Source organism: Typopeltis vanoorti, chromosome 15, assembly GCF_054136105.1.
Source record: "Typopeltis vanoorti isolate ZY-2024b chromosome 15, IOZ_Tvanoo_1.0, whole genome shotgun sequence".
Taxonomy (NCBI): domain Eukaryota; kingdom Metazoa; phylum Arthropoda; class Arachnida; order Uropygi; family Thelyphonidae; genus Typopeltis; species Typopeltis vanoorti.
Window position 1 is genome coordinate 75,926,217 of NC_143563.1, and position 22,921 is coordinate 75,949,137.

Here is a 22,921-nt window from a genome sequence, read left to right on the forward strand (position 1 = left end):
ATTCCACAAACCCACATATCAGAAAACTACCTCCATTTCAATTCATACCACCCATATTCCGTTAAAAAATCAGTCATCCTATCACAATTTATCAATCCTTACAAATTCTCAACCAACAGCAATTATCTTAACAGGGAATTAAAGTATTTAACACAGGTTTTCAAAAATCACAACTATCCCACACATCTAATAAGTTACGCACTAACAGTATGGCAAAATCCCATCATAATAACCAAATAACCATAAACCAAAACAGACTTCCCTACATGTATGATCATCAAATTGCCATACATCCAAAACACATACAAAGCCTACAAATATATTTTCAAAAACACGGACTATAAGCTAGTTCACCACGAACTGAAAACTAACAACTCTCCTAAAACCCAATAAATCTTTCACACACAAAGAAATATTTGAACACCACAACGTAGTCTACAAATTTCCTTGTCAAAAAGACCGTGACACCCTATACTGGCTCCACAATTAGGTCCTTATGGACTAGACTACAAGAGCACTTCAGGGATTGCAATATTCCCATTCTGGAATATCTGAACACAAAAAAACATCGCAACATCAAAAATAAAAATAAAACACAGAGTACAGGGAAGACAGAAATTGCAGTTCACACCCTTGAACTGAAACATATCCCCCAAATCGACAAGGCCATAATCATAGACAAACAAGACAACGAAACAATGCTTAGAATATCCGAAACTATCGCCATAAAATGCGATGAAAATTCAATCAACGTCCACCGCCCCTACCTAATTTCCAAATGTTGGACGATCCAGAACTTACAAATTAAGCCACGCCTCCGGCCATTTAGCGACAACAAATGCCCTTATTTGGCAGATTCAACTTATAGTCTTGACATAGCCCTACACTCATTCCGAAAAAGTTCCGATGATGGTCAGTCAACCGAAATGGTCTGCACCCCGTTAACCCCCTCCCCTGCCCCAGTTTCCACATAAGTAAACCCTTCCCCTTCTCTCCTTCCCCCCACAAAATGCACCCCTAAACACAATAATATATATATATATATATTATTAATGCATAACCTGGGTTTCCAAATTTATTTTCCCACGTCAAAACACACCCCCACGCTCCCTTTCCCCCATTTATAAACAACCTTAAGCAGGATCATGAAATTGGAAGACATCCTAGAATCAAAACAAGGTGTGAACAAAATTTTTCCACCTCTTTTATTCTGCTATAATTGCCTTCAATACTCACCCATAATGCCCTAAAATATATATACCCCTTTTTTCGAGTAATAATAGCCCATGTATTTAAAATAAGGGATACTCCTAAACAAAAACAGGCTATAATAGCCGTTATTATAATAATAGTATTTAAGAGGAGTAGCATGGGAATTTTCCCAGAAACTATACCAAAAAATTATTTTCACTTCTGTATGATGTCAAGAATTTTTTCATGACATCTAATGATTTCAAGGCTTTCATAATATTGCAAGAGATATTTTGCAATTGTTTGCTAGATGCATTGACTTCACTTAGAATGTCATACCAAACAAATGTGCCAAATATAAACTTGAAAGAATTAATTTTTTTTGCTAACAAACTACCTTCCAATTTTGTTTTAATGCCTTGTTGCCCAATTAAGCTGTCATCTTCTGTGATGAAAATTAAAGCTTCATGTATTTCTTTTACTTGATTTCGTATTGCTTTTACAGCTTCAACATGACTTTCCCATCTCGTCGCGCATAAAGTAAAATTTTGGATGTGGTTTAGAAGAACTTCCCATCGATGATTCGATGAAGAAAAGAAATTATATATTGACTGAATAATGTCAAAAAATAAATCCTATCTACATTGCAACTTGCTGCATTACTCAATACCAAGTTCAAGGAATGCGTACAACACGGAACAAAAAATGCTCCAGGATTTTTGTTCCTTAAAAGTGCTTGTACCTAGTGGTGAGCTATAAGGAGCTCGTGCGAGCCCTTTGTTAAATTTTTATCAAATTTGTGAATGTTAATAATCTTGTAGAACTAGAAAATACCACCGCAGAATGTATACATGCCACTATAATTGCTACTTTAAATTCATATGGATTTTCAGATAACTATATAAAAAATCATTTCATTGCATTTTGTTCTGATGGAGCTAGTGTAATGTTAGTAAACAAATCAGGTGTTGCAATCAAACTTCTACAAAAATTTCCCAATGTTGTGATTTGCCATTGCGCTCACCGTTTACACTTAGCATTAGACAATTCGATAAAAAACATTAAAGAAATAAATCATTTTGAAATATTTATGGATAAATTATATGCTTTTTATCATCAATCACCAAAAATTCAACGAGAATTAAATGCCATTGCAAAAGGCCTTGGTATCGAAATTTTAAAGATCGGCTGTGTCTGGACCACGATGGGCAGCTTGCAGTTTACGAATGGCTCTTGTTGTGTGGAGAAATTACCCAGCTTTATGCAAGCATTTTGCATCAAAACGATTAATATCACTTTTTAAACCGACTTTTCAATTTGGAATTTTTAAAAGATCTAGCATTAATGATTGATATCCTACAGGAATTATCATATCTGTCAGAAGCTCTACAAAGTTGCTATATAAGTATTATGAGGGCTAAGTTGGCCCTTTTTTTTTCTTTTCTCTCGACGATGCGAGCCCTTTGTTAAAATTTCCATAGCTCACCACTGAAGTTGTACCCCTGCATTCTTCCACTTCATATTTGACCCGTTGTCACATCCCTAACCACGGATATTTTGAATATTTAAGTTTTTTTCTTCTAATAATTTTAAGATTACTTCAGCCATACCACTTCCTGTTGTATTATTAATTTTAATAAAATCTAGAAATCTTTCCTCTATTTGTATAATTGCTACAGTATAATCTTGTAGAACTAGAAAATACCACCGCAGAATGTATACATGCCACTATAATTGCTACTTTAAATTCATATGGATTTTCAGATAACTATATAAAAAATCATTTCATTGCATTTTGTTCTGATGGAGCTAGTGTAATGTTAGTAAACAAATCAGGTGTTGCAATCAAACTTCTACAAAAATTTCCCAATGTTGTGATTTGCCATTGCGCTCACCGTTTACACTTAGCATTAGACAATTCGATAAAAAACATTAAAGAAATAAATCATTTTGAAATATTTATGGATAAATTATATGCTTTTTATCATCAATCACCAAAAATTCAACGAGAATTAAATGCCATTGCAAAAGGCCTTGGTATCGAAATTTTAAAGATCGGCTGTGTCTGGACCACGATGGGCAGCTTGCAGTTTACGAATGGCTCTTGTTGTGTGGAGAAATTACCCAGCTTTATGCAAGCATTTTGCATCAAAACGATTAATATCACTTTTTAAACCGACTTTTCAATTTGGAATTTTTAAAAGATCTAGCATTAATGATTGATATCCTACAGGAATTATCATATCTGTCAGAAGCTCTACAAAGTTGCTATATAAGTATTATGAGGGCTAAGTTGGCCCTTTTTTTTTCTTTTCTCTCGACGATGCGAGCCCTTTGTTAAAATTTCCATAGCTCACCACTGAAGTTGTACCCCTGCATTCTTCCACTTCATATTTGACCCGTTGTCACATCCCTAACCACGGATATTTTGAATATTTAAGTTTTTTTCTTCTAATAATTTTAAGATTACTTCAGCCATACCACTTCCTGTTGTATTATTAATTTTAATAAAATCTAGAAATCTTTCCTCTATTTGTATAATATCTCGGGTTTCTTCATTTATTTCTTTTATAGAAACATATCTTACAATTAAGGACATTTGCTCCTGCCGCAAAATATCAGTGGTGCAATCAACAATTATTGAAAAATACTTAGCATTAATTATTTTAGATACATTTTTTTAAAAAAATTTCATTACTCATATATTAATGATTTCGTTTTGTATACATTTCCCTAAATAATGAACGTGAATTTCATGGTTTTTTTTTAATGCGTTCTACATGTTTTTGTAATATGCTGTCAAATTTGGCGAATAATTCAATCAGTTTCAAATATTTTCAATTATTATTTGTATATAGAGTATCTGAACTGCCTCTGAATGCTATGTTTTCTTTTGCAAGAAATTTAATAACCGATATTGTGTGTTTTAATATATGCATCCAGGGGCTGCGCGGTTAGCCTAGTGGCTTTGCGCTTCGCAACCATATGCCTGGAGGAGTGTCCCAGGTTCGATTCCCATCAAAGACGTGAGGAACTTGAAGATCTTCCTCAGGCATAGCCAAGTTATACGGTCTTGAGCGCGGGCAGTAGGGTTTTTTCCGCCAGTTTATCTGATGTTTTTCATTCCGCAAGCAGGCAAACCGGCACCGTGAACATACGCTTCTACAGTCAAAAATATATCCCCCCGCAGCGGCAGACTAGGCGACAGGTCAGTTGGGAATGGTACTAACAAGAAGTCGCATCGAAGTAACACGCAGACCTTGCATGGGAAGCAGGAATAATGCGTGGTAAAAGAAGAAGAAGAATATATGCATCCAGTGTTCTTGCTCTTTTTTTTTGAGTAATTTTAGCTGATGTTGATCAATTGCAGTTTCCTTTTTTAAATGCTTTTCCATATCAATCCATTTTTCAAAATTATTAAAATGTTCTTGATTTTCGTGGTGCTGAAGAACTTGGAACATATGTTTCCAATTGTTATTTCATTCCGAAATAACGATTTTTCAGAAAATTTCCTTCCAAAATATTTTGAACTTGTTTTTTTTGTTACTCAAAATCCTATCACAATGCGATGCATGTAAACTTCTATTATGTTCATTGCATGGGAAAAAAGTCTCTTTTGATTCAGCAGGAGGACCTCGTTTTACTAATATATTAATTATTGAATTGGACAAGTTTGGCCATAAAGCTGGATCGTCAAAAAGCTCATAATTTAGTGTTGAGGTATTTGTATTTGAAGTTGAAGCTATTGGATGTTTCTCAAGAACCTGATTATCATCTAAACAGAAATTCAAATTTTTTTCCGATTTCCGATTAATTTTGTTTCTTAAATAAAAATATTCCATTTATAAGGGAATCAAATTTTCTCAATGAAATTGGATCTAAATGTTTCTGTCCCAGGAATCATCAAAATAAAAATAATTATTTGGAGCTTATATAATTAGAATAAAATATAATTATCTTTATAAATATGTATATATAAATTTAATATTTTTTAAATATATGATATATCCAATTTAATTATTTTATTTTAAATTTTTTCTGCCTCCAGTATAATTGTAACATAAACTCTGTAAGTTTTAATAAACCATTCCTTCTTATAGATAGTTTTCTTTCAGTAGCAATGATGTCCTATTTTTAGCATTACAATTGTTATTTTTGATTTAGGATCCTGGATTATCTACAGTCCTGTTTAATGTTTCTTGATCTCATTCAAAGTCATACAAAAACGAAATGCTACCCATTCTCCTGTATTGTTAGAAATTTTTAAATTAAAATACTTAAAATAATTTTTAAATAATAGGCATAATATAAAATTAAATATAAAATATTTATTACTATCTTCTATAATAAGACTTCTGTCTTATTCACACAATAAGACAAATGGATATAAATTTTTCCTTTTTTTTTTTTTTTTTTCCATTGTAAGAAAATTTTTATGTCCCAGACTGTACACCATAATTATGAATAATGGGGGTATTACAAGGGACAGAATTTGAGCTTTTGATAAATTAACTAGATCACTTAAGGGTCTAAGCTAGATAATTCAGAGGAAACCTCTGCACTTGTAAAGAATGCAGACAACTTCACCCAGTGTCTAATCCTCGCCTTCTCATCATGCACCTCCATTATTACATATCCACCTGGATACTGGATAAACAAGGATCAGGTGGAATTTGGAACATAGCCAACCTGTAATGGTTTAAACCACCAAGAAAATGATGATATAATTACATGAGTACTATGAGAAGTCTATTCTAATCATCCAAAATTTGACATTTTAACTGAATTCCTCTGGAATCAGAGGAACTGAGTTCCGCTGCAACCACCAATTTAAAACTTGCTTTCCATATTTAGCATTTGTGGTTGAATATCATCTATTCCAGTAGCTGCTTTTTTTATGTTTCATGTTTTTGATGGATTTTTTTTATTTCAAATACTGATTATTATATTACTCCTAACTACATTCCTTCTTGAATATTTTCTACTATTAAAAGAGATAAACACTGGCCTCATTTAATAATTTTTCCAAGTAATTATTCTATACATTAAGAATATCTTCAGTTTTTGTCTCTGTACTTTGAGTACACCTGCTGCCTTACTTGCCAAGGAACTTTCAATATGAGCTTTTCTTTACCAGAACATTTTCTAACTGTCCTTGCAAACAACTTCACCATATTTCCTTAGCTGAGACTATAAGGTTTTCAAACTTTTTTTTTCTGAATAATATTTGCATATTTTAGTTTATGAACTATAAACTAAAACATGCAAATATTATTCAGAAAATGAGTCAAACAGGTTTCGGAGATGAACTATCTCCGAAACCTGTTTGACTCATTTTTTTAAAAACTTCTTTTCATTATGATATTAATTTTTATCCTGCTCAAATGCATGCTCATCCTTCACATCTTTACAGCTATTCACATTAGTCTTCTTTTATCCTCTCTTCCCCCATGAATAGCTAAAATTATCTCTACTTTCTCAGTTCACTTTAAACTAATTATTTCCTTCATTTCACACTTCATTTACCTTCCTGTGCCACAACCAAAAGCTACATATTCCAAACACATCATAATCATGTTGTGATAAGAAAGTCACAATATACTAAGATTTACAAAAAAAAAACTTAGCTTCGTCTATACTTTGCTTTATTTACATTATCCTTATTAATACTTATAATAGTTACAGCCAGTTTAATATAAAAAAATTCATCAACAATTTATTCTTTCAGCATTACAATAATTTTTATCAGTTTTAAGCTGAAAATTAAAGAGAAAGAAATAAAACTGTAGTTTACCTGATACTAAGGAATATCCTTTATCCAAAAGAGCTTTAGCCATTGCTTTGGCATTTTTTAAAACTTGTTCCTGGTACTCTTTGAATTGTGGAGTTTTAGCCTAAAAATAATATTACAGCATAAATATTATAACACTATAAGTAAATTCTTTTTTTAGGATTGATTCTTCACATTTTTGACCAAAGAGGGGAGGGGAGACTACTTGAACAAGATCTACATGAAACCAACTTAATAATACCACTTTTAAAGTATGGCAAACTATAAAAACTTTACAGTGCTACTAATATATATCTTGCAGCTACTAATGCAGTATTTCCACCTGACTGTTGAACTTTCAAATGGATTGTGGTGTAAAGTCAGATTCACTGTCCTTAAGTCTATCTCTTAAGCTTCTGTAATTTGAATTCATATCAAAGCTGTGTTGGAATTAGCTTCACAGAAACAAACTAATGTTTATTAACAACACTAGGTTTTACATTCCTTGTAAAACATTTTTTTGTAAGAAAAATACAGAAATTATAATATGAAAATCAGAGCCAACTACAACATTCCCATGAGACAATGCTGCAATGAACAGCATGATATCAATCATAATTTAGGTCCATGTGGTTGAAATGTTGATAAATGAAGACAGACTTGGATCCTCTGTATAAAAATATAAATTATTTTGATTGCATTGGGTAGGGTATATAACATTTCAGAAGTCTCCATGAATTTCCAAACGGAACTACTATAAAGCAACACAAACTATCAGTTTGTTGCCAGAGCACTTAATGACAATCACTTATTGTGTGGAAGGCTAGGCCTCACTTATGTTTTTTTCCACTTCTTGACAACTCTGACATCTTCTACAATGCAGATATCTCCAGAGTAGCCAATACTATAACTTCCATTTTTTTTTTATTTTTATTTTAGAGGAAGATAATGTAACAATTTAGAAGAGGTATAAGAATAATAAGGGGGATGAAAGCTTTTATATCATAATGCCTTGATATTCCTGCTATTTCCTTGGTCACATACTAGACATACAATAGAGTTATCATCTCTATAGTCCTAGTTGGCATTGGATGTTTTTTTTATTATTATTATTTAATTTTTTTTTTTTTTAGATTTATAACAATTTTGTGATAGGATTACATTGATGAGCTTTAGTTTTCTTGGTTTTGCTTCTCATTGTCACTACTTGAAATTAATGCTGTATACCCAGTATGTATATGGTTCTGCAAATCTCCCCCCCCCCCTTCACACACACACACCAGATAAAGGCATCTCCTAGAAGTATGCACTGGTTTCTTGTGCAAATTTAACATATGGTGTTATAGGAAATTAGCCCCTACTGGGAGATATCCTGATGCTATACTGAATTGCTACCATGCCCAGAAGAAAAGAGGTGGTATCAGAATCCTTACACAAGATGTAAGTTTCAAGTGCAAGAGGTGAAAGAAAGAACTGAAATGCATTATGAATAGTTAAAAATCCTCGCAGAAATGAATATAAATCCAAAATAATGAAAACACCCTGCAATAAGAGACTAAAGAGGGATTGTAACTACCATAAATCCAACCTGTAAAGGATAGATGTAATGCAAAGATATTAAGACAGCATGAAATGAAGATAGCCTTCACTCCTCTATACCAGGTTGCTTAATATATTTAAGTCAAAAAGGAATTTACAAAATCTACTGTTCATTTATTATCATCTACCATGTACGTCAAACAAGCTACACAGGAGAAATCCATATAACAGAACACATAAAAGATGTCAAGAAGCTAAGAAAACATAAGTTGGGTATAGCCACACAACAATTTAAGGTCACTAAGTGCTTTGCCAACAAACTGAGATGGTCTATATCAATCAGTTGACTTTCACTATAACATATTTGTAGGAACCACAGAAACAGTTTGTTACAGAGGATAGTTTGCTGTAGTGAAATATTTTTAGCAAAGCATCATACTGGGTTCAACAAATATGCTCACCCATGGCAAGTAGCTGCAGAATAAACAATAACTTCTCCAACCACATTACAGCACTATTAATCATTTTGTGGAACTCCTGACTTAATGTGATATGTCATTAAAATACTTGAAGATCTTGGGTGGGCAAATTTTATGTGGTGAGTAGGATTTTGCATAATTTGTCAACTCCTAATTAAAGAGCTTTATTGGGACTTTAGAGTAGTTTGTTATAGCAGTGTTTGCTATAGTGAGAGTTGACTGTACATTTGGAAATTCCAGTAGGCTTCTGTAACATTATGCATTTCCTCCTCAATGCAACAAAAATGAAGAACTTATATGAAACTAAACTTCCTCTCTTAAACATCTCAACCATGTAGACACATGATATGGACATTATGTTTTACATTACAATACCTCACATGCATGATGTTACCATGTTTGCATGAAATTTAAGCTAATTAAATCTTAATTTATATTTTTTCTCCTGAAGAAGCATCCCACAAGAAACATTAAATTTTCCAAAGTTAAAAGACATTTTTTTTTTGTTGTTGTTGTTGTTGTTGAAAATGTTTGTCTATGTTTTACATAGTGGGCTCAATGAACTATGCACTTTTTGTTTGTTTTGTTTGCTACAGATGTCTGTGAATGGAGAATCTTGATAATAAGTACATGCTTCTGTCCATTAACTGTGTTTACAAACAACTGTTGTAGTAATAATAATAATAATACAGTAACTCTGAATATGGGATATAACTGTTGTGACCTGATGACTTCAATTCATGATGACTACAAAATAGCTTTGAAATCACTCATTTTTAACTGTGATAATTTCATATTTCAATCAATGTCAAAAATATGAATTAAGAGATTTTTTAATGAAAATTTTTAATTTTATAGCTATAAACATCAACAAATATTCTTGGCAATGAGAAGTTAAATTATTTATCAAAAATAGGAATAAAACAGTATAATCCATTGCTCAAGTGAACAAAGTGCTTGCCACACAGATGTTTTTAAGTAAACTATATAAAATATATATTTTTTATGTTCTTCACAAAAATGAAAACAGAATTTCTACTACCTGGGGTCCTGGATTTTTTGAGATAAACATGAATTTAGATATTTGTAAAACAGAATTTCTTTCCCCCCACATAAGATGGATTTGAAAATTATACCTTTTCAAACACAACTCTGTCCCCCACTACAAAGGTACAACTTTTTTTTATTATTATCATTATACTGTATATTTTGAGTAACTTTCAGTTGAAAATTCACTTAACATTTGACAACATAACACTTATAAGTTTGAAAAGATACCTTTTTAGTAATAAATTAATTATATTTTGTCCAGGAAACAAAATTCCAAAAACTGGTTTATGATCATATTTTGACGACAATGAAAAGATAAAACGTTTGTCTTCTTTTTTTAAATGGAATTTATTATATTTTATTATCATCGGAGACCTCCATGGAGTCAAGAACTCATCGAGGGAGAACACAGATCAGCCACACCAAATGTCATACCTTCTCATAAACTCATTCACACTTGATGCATTCACTACTTCAACAAGCAAATTGTTCCATTCATTCACTGCTCTGTGAGAAAAAATATAGCTCTCATCCCTTTCTTAACTAAACACAAAGTTATCTTCCACAGATGCCCCCTGTCCTCCTTCCACTTTACATATAACAGAAAATTTATTTCATCAGTTGTAACCTATAACATTCAGAAGTTTAGAGACCTCTGCCATATCACTCCTTTCTCCTGTTTACTAGTGTTTGCAGTCCACATGCTCTCAATCTGTCCTCGTAATCTACAGTCTATAATCCTGATATAATCTTTGTTACTCTGCACCTTTTCCATAGCTTCTTTATCCTCTCTTAACTCAGGAGACCAAATCTGTGCATAGTAGTCGAGGTGCAGTCATATACTTTGTATAGAGACAAAATGACTTCCTCATCCTTACATGTCAATGTTTCAACATCGTAAGTTATCCTCTGAGTTGTATTTGCAATTTTTGCAATGTGACCCTTGAACTTCACCTTTCTATCTACCAAAATCATTCCACAATCCCTAGCATCATCAATTTTTTGTAACATAATTCTACCAATATAATATGCCATTGGAAATCTCATTATGTGCCAAAGTGCATAACTTTACCAACACTGAATTCACAGCCATTATGCCCACCTCTCCAGGTTATTCAAATCATTCTGTAAGCACTGTATATCAGTCATATTCCTGATTATCCTATTTTTACATCATCAACAAACAACTGAACTTCTCCTGTCAGGTCCTTCCCAATATCATTAATGTATAGATTGAACAACAATGGTTCAAGGACTGATCCCTGGAAAATACCACTTGTCACCTTAAATCTGGTAGATTAACACTCACCATAAACCACTTTCTGATAGCTATCCACCATCCACCCACTTATCCAAGTCATCATCATCATCAAATTCCTGCCATGTACCCTCAAGAGGTGTACAGGATATGACAGTACTACATGAAAAAATTACATCATTACCAACTTCCTATCTACAATTTTCCTCCAAATCAGTCTGTTACTTGTCAAGACTCCAACATTATCAGATCTTATGTTTCTATCGTCTAAGGCACTTTGTACCGTATCAATCCACCTATATCTTGGTCTTCCTCTGGGTCGTTTTCCTGCCAACCTGGAAGAGAACACTTGTTTTGCTAATCTTTCCTCTCCCATTCTATTTAAGTGACCATACCATCTGAGATTAGCTCTGCTAACGCATTCCTGAATGCTGACAATGTCAAGTTCTTTCCTAATATCCTCATTTTTAATATGATATTGCCATTGATGCCATCTGTTCACGCCTCTAATCTTTCTCAGGACTCTCATATCTGCGGTCTCTAGTCTTTGGTCAAGTGTTTTACTTCTGACCCAGCTCTCAGATCCATAAGTTAAAATTGGTTTGAACACAGTCTTGTATACAGCTAATTTAGTGTTCCGACTAATTTCTTTCTTATTCCATATGAATTTATTCAACTGACTTCCCACGATACCAGCTTTGCTGATTCTGTTGTCTATTTCTATATTTAGTTTACCATCTTCAGTAAAAATTGTGCCTAAGTAGCTGAAATGTTTTACTTGTTCCACAGGTTCTCCATTCACAACACAGTTGACATTTTCAATGATTCTGCCTATTTTCATTGTCTTTGTCTTTTTATTGCTGACCTTCATACCATATCTATTACAACAGCTATTCAATTTAGTCAGAGAATCTTGCAGACTTGTAGCGGATTTATTAAGAAGTATAACATCATCCGCATAAAGCAAAGAGCTGACATTAACATCTCCAATTTTGATATCAGGTTTAATACCACATTCCTTCATAATGTGATCCATATAGATAATGAATAACAGAGGGGATAATGTACATCCTTGTCTCACACCAGATTTAACATTAAACCATCTTCCTGTACTTCCTTCAATTCTAACTGCTGACTCACAACTCAAATAAAGACTAAGTATTGCTTGATATAATGCCCCATTGACACCATATAACTGCAGCGTATTGAATAGCTTCTCTCTTGGCACCTTGTCATATGCCTTTTCCAAATCGACAAAACTTAAATACAGATCTTTGTTATATTCCCATGCTTTCTCGACTATTTGTCGTAAAGTGAAGATCTGATCCTGACAGCCTCTATTTGGCCTGAATCCAGCTTGTTCTTCACCAAGCTTTTCTTCCACAATTCTTCTCAACCGTTTCTCAAGTATACTTGCATAGATCTTGCCAGGAACACTCAGTAGGGAAATACCTCTGTAATTCTCACATTCAGTTTTATTTCCCTTTTTATATATGGGTACTATGAGAGCTCTACTCCAATCATCGGGAATTCGTCCCTCTGTCCAGGCTTTCTGAACTATGCAGTGCAGCCACTGTAAGACTCTTATACCACCATACTTCAGCATTTCTGGTCGAATATCATCTACTCCTGCTGCCTTTCCACATTTCAAGCCTTTGATGGCTTTTTCTACTTCAAGTATGGATATGTATTCCTGACTGCATGCCTGGTCAGTGTTTTTTATCACTGTGCTGTCATCACTGCTTGTTTCATTTAGCAGTTTTTCAAAGTAATTACTCCATACTTCAAGGATATCTTTTTCTCCTGTTTTCATTTCACCTTTATCATCTCTAATTCCTTTTACAGCACTCTTTCCTCCATTCCTAAGCTTCTTCAACAACCTCCAGAATATTTTGCCACCTTCTTGATATTTATTTTCTATATTCTTGCCAAAGTCCTCCCATGACTTTTGTTTAGCTAGTTTTACACACTGTTTAGCTTTCTTACATTTGTCTCTGTATTCTGTAAGAGTAAAAGCTGACTTATTTGCCAGGAACTTTTGATATGCTTTCTTCTTTTCCTTCACTGCCTCTTTAACTTCCTGTGTCCACCAGGGAGTTCTGATTTTTTTATCTTTGCACACAACCTCACCACATGCCTCTCTGGCAGAATCAATCAATGTTTCCTTCAGAGTTTGCCACTGAATCTCCAAGGTTTGATTCCTGTTCTCAAACTCTTTCATTTTCTTTTCAATAATATTTCTGTATTTTAGTCTACAGTTTACATCTGAGAGCTGCTCAACTTTTATTCGCTTTAAAACTTTCTTACATGTTATTCTTTTCAATATGAAATTCAATTTTATCCTGCTCAAGACTAAATAGTGATCACTTCCAATTTCAAATCCTCTGTACACTCTGGTGTCCTGCACCAGGGAGAAAACATCACTATCAACAATAACATAGTCAATGAGACTTTTCTTATTCCTAGCCTCTTCTCTCCATGTGAATTTGTGCACATTTTTATGTTGGAACATGGTGTTAGTAATAACCAGTCCATGTCCTGAGCAGAAATCCAACAGATATTTGCCATTATTATTAGCTTTGCTCTTTTCTCCAAATTTTCCCAAAATATTTTTGTATGTCTCACAATCATTTCCTACTCTACTATTTAGATCCCCAACAAGGACCAACTTTTCCTTTTTCATTGTGTCAGTTGCTTTTTCTAAAGCCTCAAAAAATTCCTCCACTTCTACCTTAGTAGAACCTTCTGTGGGACCATAGGCACAAATAAGTCTCATTGTCCAGTTCCCCATTCTCATATTTGCCCACATTACTCTACTTGAGACTGACTGCCATTCAAGAAGATTAGCCTCGTATTTTGTGTTGAATACTATGGCTACTCCTTCTTTTCCTTGATTGTTATTGCCTGAATATAACATTTTGTATTTATTGCTCAGAAAGATCTCACCAGTTTTGGTCTTTTTTGTTTCAGTCACCCCTATTATGTCGATCTGGTACTTATCTAATTCCTCAGCTAGCTCCATTTCTTTGCCATTCAGGCTTCTTACGTTGATAGTACCGATCTTTAACTCTGGTGATGTTGAGTTGGGGTTTGTTTTCAGATTTGTCTTTTGACTCAAAAGTCAAAAGACAAATCAAAATCAAAGACAAAAAAAAAAATCAAAACTATTGACTTATCCAAGTCAATAGTTTAAATTCCAATTCCATATTCTCCAGTTTATGTGACAGCCTTTTGTGTGATATCCTATCAACTACCTCATCAAAGTATAACAGCATCATAATGTATCCATTTCCTTTATCATATTCAGCTATAACATTGGTATAAAACATGAGCAAATTGATAACACCTGACTCCCTTTAGTAAACATATATTTCTTTGCAGAATACAGCTTGTCTGTCAACCCATTTCTGTATGTGAATTCTTACTAACTTCTCTAAGATCTTCACCTTCACTCCAGAGATACTGATAGGTTGGTAGTTAAGACACTTGTTTAACCACTCTTGTACAGCAGAATTATCATACATTCTTTCCATTTCTGTGAGATCTTTCCTGCACTGACACTCAAGTTATACAAACATGTCAAGGACCAAGCCAATTTCAACTGAACATTCCTTTAGCACACATGCTAACATTCCATCTGGCCCTATTGATGAATTGATATGCAGGTTACGTAACAGCTATTCACCCTCATTTTTTTTCTTATTATTATTATCTGAGACCTCCAGGGAGTCAAGGACTCATTGAGGGAGGCTATAAATCACCCAAACCAGTTGTCATACCTACCCTTAAATTCATTTACACTAGACGCATCCACTACCCCTAAAGGTAAACTATTCCACTCACTCACTGCTCTGTGAGATAAAAACCTAGCTCTTACTCCTTTCTTGACTGCAAACTTAACTTCCATAGATGTTCTCATATTCTTTCCCCACCTTCCATATAACAAAAATTTCATCAGACAATATCTTATAACACCCATTCAAAAGTTTATAGACCTCTATCATATCACTCCTCTTAAGCAGAGTCTGTAATCCACATACTTGCAATCTGTCCTCATAATCTAAATCCCACAATCCAGATATAATCTTTGTAACTCTTTTTTTGCACCCTTTCTACAGCTCTTTATCTCCTTGCAATTCAAGAGACCGAATCTGCACACAATAATCCAGGTGTGGTTTTATCAAAGCTTTATAAAGAGGCAAAATGATTTCCTTATCCTTAGATGTCAAGATTCATTTTAACATTGCAATTATCCTCTGAGTTATATTTGCAACTTTTGCTATGTGACCTTTGAACTTAAAATTCCTATCCACCAATACGCCAATACATCCCTTGCCTCCTCAGTTTCTTGTATGCCTCTGGAAATCTCATCACACCAAAGCATAACTTTACACTTACTAACATTAAACTGACAGCCAATTTCGTTTGCCCAAATTCCCAGTCTATTCAAATCATTTTGTAAGTGCTGAATATCAGTAGCATTCCTGATTGCTACTGATACTGCCCTGCCTATCTTCACATCATCTCCAAACAATTGTACATCTGATGTTGGACCCTGCCTGATGTCATTAATGTATAGATTGAACAATAATGGCCCAAGGACTGAATCCTGAAGTATACCACTGGTCACCTTAAATCTGACGAATTCACCCCCACTATATAACACTTTTTGATATTTGTGTATCAACCATCCCATGATCCAAGTCAAGAGTTTATATTCCAATCCCATATTCTCCAGTTTATGCAACAGCCCTTTGTCTGGTATACTATCAAATGCCTTAAAACAATCCAACATTATCATAGTGTATCCATTCACTTTATCCAACTCAGCCATAACATTGTTATAAAATATGAGCAAATTGCTAAAACATGACCTTCCTTTAGTAAACCCGTGCTGCTCCTTGCAGAGTATAGCTTGTTTGTCTAACCATTTCTGTATGCGAGTTCTTAAGAACTTCTCTAAAATCTTCACTACCAACGATAGTGATACGTCAGTAGTTAAACACATCAGTTTTTCCACCATCCTTTTACAATAGAAACTATCATTCATTCCTTCCATGCCTGAGCTGAGATTCAAGTTACACAAACATGTGAAAGGCCTAGCCAATTCAGCTGAACATTCCTTTAGTAAACGGTCTGATATTCCATCTGTCCCTATTGACAAATTCTTATTCAGGTTATGCAACAGCTCTTCAACCTCATTTCCATGAACCTCTAACTCTTCATCCAATGTAGTAGTAGCACTGCACCATGTTACATACACCTGGTTGATATATCTAAACAAAGTGAGCACTCAGTAACTGAACAATCTCATTAGCTTCCGGCACTAGAGTACCATCTGCATTCAATAAAGTTATTCTTTTACATTCTTTCTTTCTTTTGCTTGTGGCACAATGATAAAATTCTTTTGGATTTTCCTTTAGCTTACGTAGCCAATTTCTTTTCATACTCTGATTTAGCTTTCTGCACAATACTTGTCACTTTTCTGGCCTGAACTCCTCTCACTCTTATTCCCAGAATATTCTTTTCACATCATCTTATTCTTGTGGATCTTTCTCTTAATAAGGTTGCACATCCATTTCACTCCTAACTTATTCATTCTTCAAACACTAGGGATACATTCAGATACTGCCTCATTTAAGCACTTTTTCAAAGAATCCCAAGCATTACTGACATTTTCCCCATTCAGTAACTGATACCAATGGACCAAAGATAGTATTCTCCTAAGTTGATCATAATTTCCAGCTTTGCAGTTCAACATGTAACCTGTTCTAATTGGAGCATCAATATAATTAAGATACTTCCCAAGAAAGCACAACATGTTCAGTGTCACCAAATGGTGACAAAATAGCTAAATTTTTAACATTACTCCTGATTCTATGAACAAATCCAACATTCTTTGATCTTGAGTTCCTTCTTTCACATGCTGCTTGAGAAAGTTGTCTTGCAACAATTCAATAAATTCCTCCTCTTTCTTATCATGAGATTTCTCATCTACCCAATCAATGTTTGGAAAATTAAAGTCACCCATAATGATCACTTGTTTGGTATCATAAGGCTAAATTGGCAATGCATATCTTTGTCCCCTGCAACCGAGTCACCAGGTCTTTAGCAACACCCAACCATATATTTCATTTTCTTAGCCTCCACTTCACATTAGATAGACTCAAACTCACTGCTACATGGGACATTGTTGCCATCATTGTTTTCTTCTGTTTCTACCCTAACTGGACTTAAGTCATGTGATATCATTAGTAGTACTACTCCTCCTCCTCTCCTATCTCTTCTGTCATTCCTAAAAATAGTATGCCCATTACACTCGATTATGCACTTCTATATCTTCATCCAGTGTAGGGGTAGCATTCTGCACGATGTTACATACATCTAGTTGATAAATCTTAGTAAAGTGATGAGATTAATTACTTGAACAAACTCATCTGCTTCTGACCCAAGAATAGTGTCAGTATTCACTAAAGTTATTCTTTCACATTAATTTTTTTCTTTTACTTGCAGCATAACAATAAAATTGTTTTGGGTTGCTTTTAGCCTGCATATCCAATTTCTTATCTATGATAACTTTTCTGACCTGTGCCTTATATATTTCATAACTCCTCTCATTCTTATTCTCACAATATTCCTTCCATAATAAGCAAATTCAAAGAACTTGCTTGTTCTTCGAACCTCTCCATTCAGTAATAACTGATAACATTGGACTAAAGATAGTATTCTCCTGAATTTGTCATAATTTCCGGCTTTGTAGTTCAGAATATATCCAGTCTTAATTGGAACATCCATAATTGTAAACTATTTCCCCAGGACAGTATGAAATGATCACTATTACCAACTGGTGGCAAAACATTCACATTCTAAACGACACCCCCCCCCTTCTGATGCTATGATCAAATCTAAGCATCCAATTATGATAAATGATATATATCAGAATCGGTTTTAAGTTATGAATCGAAGAGTTGGATTAGAAATAAAGCACTTGATCAAAGATTATAGATCACAGATATGAGAGAGTGCTGAGAAAAATTAGGGCCCTTAAAAGATGGCTTCAGTGGCAGAATTATATATAAATGAACACATTAGGTAGAACTGACATTGTTTAGCATTCAAGCTTGGCTTGCACATTCTTGAATGTTAACAATGTAAGAATGTGCAAGAATTTAACTGAAATGTTAAATACAACAATATTGGAATGTTGACAAGTAATAAACTAATTTGGAGGAAAATTGTTGATAGGAGATTAATAATGAATAATGTAAACTTAATCACATAGTGATAACATAGTAGCTGTACATCCCTTGAGGGATACATATCAGGAAACTGATGATGATAAATGCTATTTTGATTTTTGTTATATGCACTATAAGTGATCCAACTGAATTAAGTTAATTATAGAAAACAGCAGAGAGAAGGAAATACACATCTTGGAATAATAACTAAATAAATTTATTTAGCTATTAAATTATTAGGCCAATATTTCACCTTGGTCATGAAGGCATCTTCATGGACACAAAGATATACACTAAGCATATATATCAAGGCATACCAGCAGGAAGGCAAATGTAGACAGTGGAAAAAGGCAGGATCCTACAATCCTAACTGGTACCCCTCTATGAATGCAATGATTGGATTATGCTGAAGGTCTCAAGATGATTTCCTAGATTTTTGGTAATGTGAGGCAGTGGAATTTGTTTAGGTTTGGACGATGTTAGTGCTATGTTGTACTGATTTCTAGAATTCATCACAGCACTACAACATTCTCTAAATGCTTAGATAAAGGACAAGAATTCATGAAAAATCAGAAATGAATGTTTCTATACCAATAAATACTGTTTGCATGCAAACATCATGCAAATACTGTTTGCATGATGCAATCAATGCAAATGTTTGGACCAGAAGAACAAAAACAATCCAAGAGGTACACACAACCTGAAAGCACATTTAGCATTCTTATAATGCTAGACAACAAGTGAATGATAGTGTGTGTAAACGTGCACACACACATGTGCATGCACATGCTTCATGGGAGAAAGGAGCAAAAGATTGTGGTTGGATTTGCCTCAGCATCTCTACCTCCTGAATCAGTGCAGTTGGAAACAGAAATTATTTATTAGCTAGTTGGAGGTGTGAACAATCTCCAAGGAGGATGACTTCAGTACAGTTCACTCTCACTACGGAGAACTGGATAGGGACTACAGGAATAGTTTGTCATAGCAGATAGCTTGCACAGTAAATTTTTTTTTAATATCACAGTTCAAAGATAATGTTTGCTATATTGAGAGTCAACTGCATTAGGAAAGATGGACTGGAAAGAAAGGATGAGATGAGAGAGAGAGAGAGAGAGAGAGAGAGCAAACGAATTTAGTAGAATGAAGCAGAGAAAGAGAGAGATATTCAGCCTAAGAAGATAAAAAAAAAAGGAGATTCTAAACTGGAAACCCTTTGACATAGTATATGAGATTTTTGTCATGGTTTTACCTCAATTCCTTCATGGTGATTATCGCAACTTTTCAGCACATCCTCATATATATATATTACACATTATATATGTGTGTGTGTATATGATCTATTACACTGTATATGATCTATTACACTTATATACAAGGCACATCCCAAAAGTAAGGTCTGTTCAAAATTTACTACAAAATAAGATATGCTAAAGGAGTGGCTCATGCGTGGTAGTATAGAGAGACTCATTAGCTAGCTGTTGATTATTTTACTTTCTTCACATAATTGTTTGTTGCCTTCTACAAATAATTTGCAATAAGTACTGTGATAACAAATTCCACAGTTGCAAGGTTTCTGATGCGATACAGTTTTTGTTGGCAGAAAACAATAGTGCTGTAAAAATTCACCAACTACTGTGTTAGGTTTATGGTCCTAACATGAGTAACAGAAAGGTTATGCAATGGTGTCGTTTGTTTAAAGAAGGGAGCAACAATGTTCACGATGAAGAGTGCAGCAGCCAGCCAAGTGCGGTGACAAATGATTTTGTGGAAAGAGTGAATCATCGTTTCACAATTGCTGAACTTTCTTTTGAATTCCCATAAGTTCACACTCCATCACTGATGAAATTGTGACAGAAAAGCTTGGAACACCAGAAATTTTGTGCCAGATGAGTTCCAAAAATGCTGATTGACATGCATAAACAGACAAGTAGAATTAGCTCAAAAAATTTTGAAGCTTTACGAAAATGATGGGGTGCTTAAGGGTCAAAGCTGTATAACTGAGAGGAGACCTCCACATAGCCTTTAAAGGAATGCGGAGAACCGACCAGGGCTTCTGACCTAATGTCCAATCCTCACCTTCTCGTGGCACACCCTGTTGGGTATCTACTTGGATACTGAACGAACAAGGATGGGCTGGCAATTTGGGATTTAGCTGACCAAACTGTATTCTTATTGGTTAAACCAAAATAAAAAATGATGGTACAATAAGACAAAATTTCATGCCGGCTGGGGCGTCGCCTGGTTAAGCAAGCCCCCCCCATTGTTTTCTCCAGGGAACCAGGGAGCAGCGAAAAGTCAGCAACTGGAACAAATCTGAAAACACACCCCAACTCAACATCACCAGAGTTAAAGACTGGTACTATCAACGTAAGAAGCCTGAATGGCAAAGAAATGGAGCTAGCTGAGGAATTAGATAAGTACCAGATCCACATAATAGGGGTGACTGAAACAAAAAAGACAAAAACTGGTGAGATCTTTCTGAGCAATAAATACAAAATGTTATATTCAGGCAATGACAATCAAGGAAAAGAAGGAGTAGCCATAGTATTCAATACTAAATACGAGGCTAATCTTCTTGAATGGCAGGCAGTCTCAAGTAGAGTGATGTGGGCAAATATCAGAATGGGGAACTGGACAATGAGACTTATTTGTGCCTATGGTCCCACTAAGGTAGAAGTGGAGGAATTTTTTAATGCTTTAAAGAAAGCATCTGACACAATAAAAAAGGAAAAGTTGGTCCTTGTTGGGGATCTAAATAGCAGAGTAGGAAATGATTGTCAGACATACAAAAATATATTGGGAAAATTTGGAGAAAAGAGCAAAGCTAATAATAATGGCAAATATTTGTTGGATTTATGCTCAGGACATGGACTGGTTATTACTAACACCATGTTCCAACATAAAAATGGGCACCAATTCACATAGAGAGAAGAGGCAAGGAATAAGAAACGTCTCATTGACTATGTTGTAGATAGTGATGTTTCCTCGCTGGTGAAGGACACAAGGGTGTACAGAGGATTTGAAATTGTAAGTGATCACCATTTAGTCTTGAGCAGGATAAAATTGAATTTCATATTGGAAAGAATAACATGTAAGAAAGTTTAAAAGCGAATAAAAGTTGAGCAGCTCTCAGATGTGAACTGTAGACTAAAATACACAAAGTTTATTGAAAAAAAAAATGAAAGAGTTTGAGAACAGGAATCAAACCTTGGAGATTCAGTGGCAAGCTTTGAAGAAAGCCGTGATTGATTCAGCTAGAGAAGCATATGGTGAAGTTGTTTGCAAGGACATAAAAATTAGAACTCCATTATCTCCTCTGTTATTCATTATCTATATGGATCACATTATGAAGGAAAGTGGTATTAAACATGATATCAAAATTGGAGATGCTAATGTCAGCTCTTTGCTTTATGTGGACAATGTTATACTTCTAAATAAATCCGCTACAAGTCTGCAAGATTCTCTGACTAAATTGAATAACTGTTGTAATAGATATGGTATGAAGGTCAGCAATAAAAAGACAAAGACAATGAAAATAGGCAGAATCATTGAAAATGTCAACTGTGTTGTGAATGGAGAACCTGTGGAACAAGTAAAACATTTCAGCTACTTAGGCACGATTTTTAGTGAAGATGGTAAATTGAATATAGAAATAGACAACAGAATCAGCAAAGCTAGTATGGTGGGAAGTCAATTGAATAAATTCATATGGAATAAGAGAGAAATTAGTCGGAACACTAAATTAGCTGTATACAAGACAGTGTTCAAACCAGTTTTAACTTATGGATCTGAGAGCTGGGTCAGAAGTAAAATACTTGACCAAAGACTAGAGACCGCAGATGTGAGAGTCCTGAAAAAGATTATAGGCGTGAACAGATTGCATCAATGGCAATATCATATTAAAAATGAGGATATTAGGAAAGAACTTGACATTGTCAGCATCCAGGAATGCGTTAGCAGAGCTAATCTCAGGTGGTATGGTCACTTAAACAGAATGGGCGAAGAAAGATTAGCAAAACAAGTGTTCTCTGCCAGGTTGGCAGCAAAACGACCCAGAGGAAGAACAAGATATAGGTGGATTGATATGGTACAAAAGTGCCTTAGACGATAGAAATATAAGATCTGATAATGTTGGAGTCTTGACAAGTAACAGACTGATTTGGAGGAAAATTGTAGATAGGAAGTAAGTAATGATGTAATTTTTTTCATGTAGTACTATCATATCCTGTACACCCCTTGAAGGTACATGGCAGGAATTTGATGATGATGATGATGGCGAAAATGATGGAGATGAACCTTTTTTTCTTGTATTGTGACTGGTGACGAAATGTGGATTTCATACAGAAGCGCTGAGTGAAAACAACAATCAGTGCAGTGGTGCCATTCATCATCTCCG

The 22,921-nt window shown here is 34.5% G+C and overlaps 1 protein-coding gene across 1 annotated transcript in view; it reads right to left on the reverse strand.

The window, feature by feature from the left end:
• LOC150098903 (serine hydroxymethyltransferase, mitochondrial-like) overlaps positions 1–22,921 on the reverse strand; it is a 206,980-nt gene that overhangs the window by 40,158 nt on the left and 143,901 nt on the right. The window contains exon 9 of the mRNA XM_090405829.1: positions 6,986–7,085. Coding sequence (XP_090261955.1) covers positions 6,986–7,085 — 100 coding nt within the window. The remainder of the gene's footprint in view (positions 1–6,985; positions 7,086–22,921) is intronic.